General features: G+C 47.8%; 1 protein-coding gene across 1 annotated transcript; it reads left to right on the top strand.

Moving 5' to 3' along the window:
• Window positions 1-230: 230 nt before the first annotated feature.
• Window positions 231-3577, top strand: Slc25a4 (solute carrier family 25 member 4). The gene is made up of 4 exons (XM_027391100.2): window positions 231-350; window positions 1619-2105; window positions 2597-2737; window positions 3420-3577. Exons 1-4 carry the CDS (start codon window positions 240-242, stop codon window positions 3575-3577), a joined length of 897 nt encoding a protein of 298 aa, XP_027246901.1. The 5' UTR covers window positions 231-239.
• Window positions 3578-4119: the final 542 nt, after the last annotated feature.

The following is a 4119-nucleotide window of genomic DNA, read 5'->3' on the forward strand; positions in this document are numbered from 1 at the left end:
CAAAGGAGGGGGATGGAGAGGGGCTGTCCAGACACCTGCCCAGCCAATGCGCGCTGCGCGCTTGCCGGGGTCCCTCCTCCTCTCGCGAGACGCGGAGCCGGGGATATAAGGAGGGCTGCGGTCAGGCGGGCGGCCCCTTGGCGTCGCGCAGGGACGGAGACGAGGTGGCGGTGCCTGCCTGGGCGTAGGCAAGAGCGAGAGAGCGGCTCCTTGCAGGCTGTGTGCGCCCGGCTGTCAGCATGGGGGATCAGGCTTTGAGCTTCTTTAAGGACTTCCTGGCAGGTGGCATCGCCGCCGCCGTCTCCAAGACCGCGGTCGCCCCGATCGAGAGGGTCAAACTGCTGCTGCAGGTAAGGGTCGGCTGGTGGCACGGGCGGCGAGGATGCGGGCTGGGTGCGGCGGGGCGCAGGGATGCGGGCGGGGCGCGGGGATGCTGCGGCGTGGGCGCGCGCGCGCGCGCGCAGCGCTGCGGCAAAAAAAATTTGTGCTAGGCCCCAAGCCCGGGGCCTACACGAAGGGGAAGGTGCCCTCTACGCAGTTACAGGTCCGGCGTCAGTGACAGATTCCTGGTGTCGGGTGGCACCCGCGTTAGGGTGTCTATATATGGAAACCCACCCGAAGCTGGTCTACCTCGAGCCAGATCCTGCGCCTGGTCCTGCAGCGGCACTCCACCCAAGGTCTCCCAGGCCGGCCTCACCCTTTGACTGCATCCTTTGCACCTTCTTATCTGCACCCACCTTTTACAATAGAAGCATCAGATTAATCATTGACTGGGGCTCACACTGTGTCGCGTGCACTGCGCTATAGCCCCGCATTGATTTCATTCATCTTTTATTACCTCTCCAAGATACGACTTCTTTGCCCGTATTTCACGGATGGAGACGCTGAGGCAGAAATTCATTTTCTCCCTATCTAGTTATCAAAGGGCATCGTCATCATCTGATTCATCCCAAAGCCAAAAGCTATTCACTGGGAATAGCCGTTTGGGAGTCCAAATGATCAACAACAAAATCCTGCCACAGACTGGCCACAACAGTATTACCTCAGTAATCAACTACCTGGAAAATCTGCTTGAAATTGTTCAGGCTCTAAAGCCTGGTGAGCTTGTTCACATCAGAGCACCTACTGCTCAGACAGCCTCGCCTCGAGGGACATTAGAGAGAAACTGCAGAGTTGTCATGGGGAGCTGAGGGAGGGATCTTTATCCATTTATGTTTCCCATAAGCCTGCAGGGAAAATTCAATGAATAAATGATTCAGTCACTTTTTTAGTACCCCCCATGCCCTGATAATGAATTGTTTTTAGCTTAGACAAACAACTAACATTTATTGACATTTCTTTGATACTGTTTAATTTTATGAAACATTAAAAAAAAATTCAAGTTCTCTTTTGTCTATTGAAGAAGAAAGGGGGAGGACCCTGAGCATGGCAGTACACATCTGAAATCCCAAATCTGAAATTTGGGAGGCTAGCCTGGGCTACAATGGATGATCCTATCTTTAGAAACAAGAAAAATGAACAGGAAATTAGAAGGAGTACAAACCATTTTTTTTTTCCTCTTGTCTTCCCTTCTCTTCACCCTGTCCTTTGTCACCCACCCTTCCCTGTCCCCAACTAGGTCCAGCATGCCAGCAAACAGATCAGTGCAGACAAACAGTACAAGGGCATCATTGATTGCGTCGTGAGAATCCCCAAGGAGCAGGGCTTTCTCTCCTTCTGGAGGGGTAACCTGGCCAATGTGATCCGGTACTTCCCCACCCAAGCTCTCAACTTCGCCTTCAAGGACAAGTACAAGCAGATCTTCTTGGGGGGTGTGGATCGGCATAAGCAGTTCTGGCGCTACTTCGCCGGTAACCTGGCTTCCGGTGGGGCAGCTGGTGCCACCTCCCTCTGCTTTGTCTACCCGCTGGACTTTGCTAGAACCAGGCTGGCTGCCGATGTAGGCAAGGGATCTGCTCAGCGAGAGTTCAGTGGGCTGGGCGACTGTCTCAGCAAGATCTTCAAGTCTGATGGTGTGAAGGGTCTCTACCAGGGTTTCAGTGTCTCTGTCCAAGGCATCATCATCTACAGAGCTGCCTACTTCGGAGTCTATGACACTGCCAAGGGTAAGGGAGGGACTTTGAGGTGGAAGGTGTGGGGAGGAGGTATGGAGAGAGGGTTCTGTATGACCTATAGTTTCCACAAAGACCTTTGTGTTGGGTAAATCAATAACCAAAGGAACCTCTTTGTCCTCTACTGGTGGTACTGTGGCTTTAAGCTACTCACAGCATTGTAGAGCTATCCCAAAACAGCTGTCTAGTTGAACTAGAAGGGAGCTCCATGTCAGTAGAGCTGTAGCTTCCCTGCATTAAGGGAAGGCAGCAGCCAACTTTGGTTGGCTACCTGGTTTTGTGGAAAGGGTTCCTTGGGAGGAGCCAGTTCTTGTGGAAGGGTAGCACACGGAGTTGGGTCAGTAGCCTTGTCTTCCTCTCCACCTGCTTTTCTTTCTTTCTTTCTTTCTTTCTTTCTTTCTTTCTTTCTTTCTTTCTTTCTTTCATTCAACCAATCTGATGAGAAAAACACCTGATAGCCATTTGCTTCTTGGCTCTGCACACAGGGATGCTGCCAGACCCCAAGAATGTGCATATTATTGTGAGCTGGATGATCGCCCAGAGTGTCACGGCGGTTGCAGGGCTGGTGTCCTATCCGTTTGACACTGTTCGTCGTAGGATGATGATGCAGTCTGGCCGGAAAGGGGGTAAGCATGACATGTATTCTGCTGATGTGAATCTTAGGTTTTACCCCAGAGAGCACTCTTTAAGTGCCAAGAAACTTGAGTTTTTCTAAACTGAATGGTAAAATTACTCAATAAAGGTTTAGGAAAATCGAGACTATAATTTCCCCTTTAGCTTTCCCTTCAGGGATTTTTTTTTTTTTCCCCTAGAAGTGCTGAATGAGAGAGAATGAATTAGCTGGATGAGAAGTGGCCTGAAGCAGTCTGCTTTGATAGTTTTAGCTTCCATAGGTTAAAGCATGAAACTGCAATTCTTAAAAAATAAGCACACCCCAAATGTGAGGGAATTTTGTGTAACCCAATAGTCATACCTTTTACTTTTCTTCCATAATCTTGGGCAGTATAATCTGAGACCAGGGCCAGTTTGTTCTTCCATAAAAAGTCATCCACAGAGTTTAACACTCCTTCCCCACATTGCCTTCCAATTTTAGTCTGACGGTGTGTACATTGGTTGTTTAATTGCTCCAGTTTTTACTTAGCTGATCTTGGGCTTGGGGAATAGGGATGCTAGAGATAGCCTAACAGTGATGAAAGGAAGATGTCTCATTGACTGTTGCATAGGCAGGGGCTTGATGAGCTATAATAACAAGTGGTACATGCAGGTCTTTGAGAAGAAAGGAGCCCTTATCCACATTTGTCTCCACAGCTGATATTATGTACACGGGGACACTCGACTGCTGGAGGAAGATTGCAAAAGATGAAGGAGCCAACGCTTTCTTCAAAGGTGCCTGGTCCAATGTACTGAGAGGCATGGGTGGTGCTTTTGTATTGGTGTTGTATGATGAGATCAAAAAATATGTCTAAAGTCATTAAAACTCAAGTTCACTGGTCCACAGTGGACTTGGCTCACAAGTTCACAGATCCATTGTGTGGTTTAATAGACTATTCTTAAGGAAATAAAAAGACAGATCTTGGATAAAACCAGACCATAAGGAATACCTCAGAAAAATGTCTCATTGAGTATTCATTAAACCACAAATGTATTTTGTATTTATTTTACATTTAGATTCCCACAGCAAAACAGAAGATAGCTTATCATACTTGTTCAATTAATTAACTGAAGAACTGAGAATGAAAAAAAATAACCAGATGTGAATCATTAATAAAGACTACTCAATACACTTTATCTCCCTGAACTCATTAACTGCTAACAGATAAAAAAGCATTAACACATATTTTCTAGCAGGATGCATTTGTCAGTGACTGGCTCCTCTCTGCATGCCCTATACTGAACACGTGCTATAGCTGTCTTTCAAACATAAGCAGGTCATGGACTATCTTACCACACTGTTGTGGAAGGCTTGGAAGTGGTAACATGAACAGAGTTTCCATGGTCTACTGTGTGC

This window comes from Cricetulus griseus, assembly GCF_003668045.3.
Source record: "Cricetulus griseus strain 17A/GY chromosome 1 unlocalized genomic scaffold, alternate assembly CriGri-PICRH-1.0 chr1_1, whole genome shotgun sequence".
Classification (NCBI taxonomy): domain Eukaryota; kingdom Metazoa; phylum Chordata; class Mammalia; order Rodentia; family Cricetidae; genus Cricetulus; species Cricetulus griseus.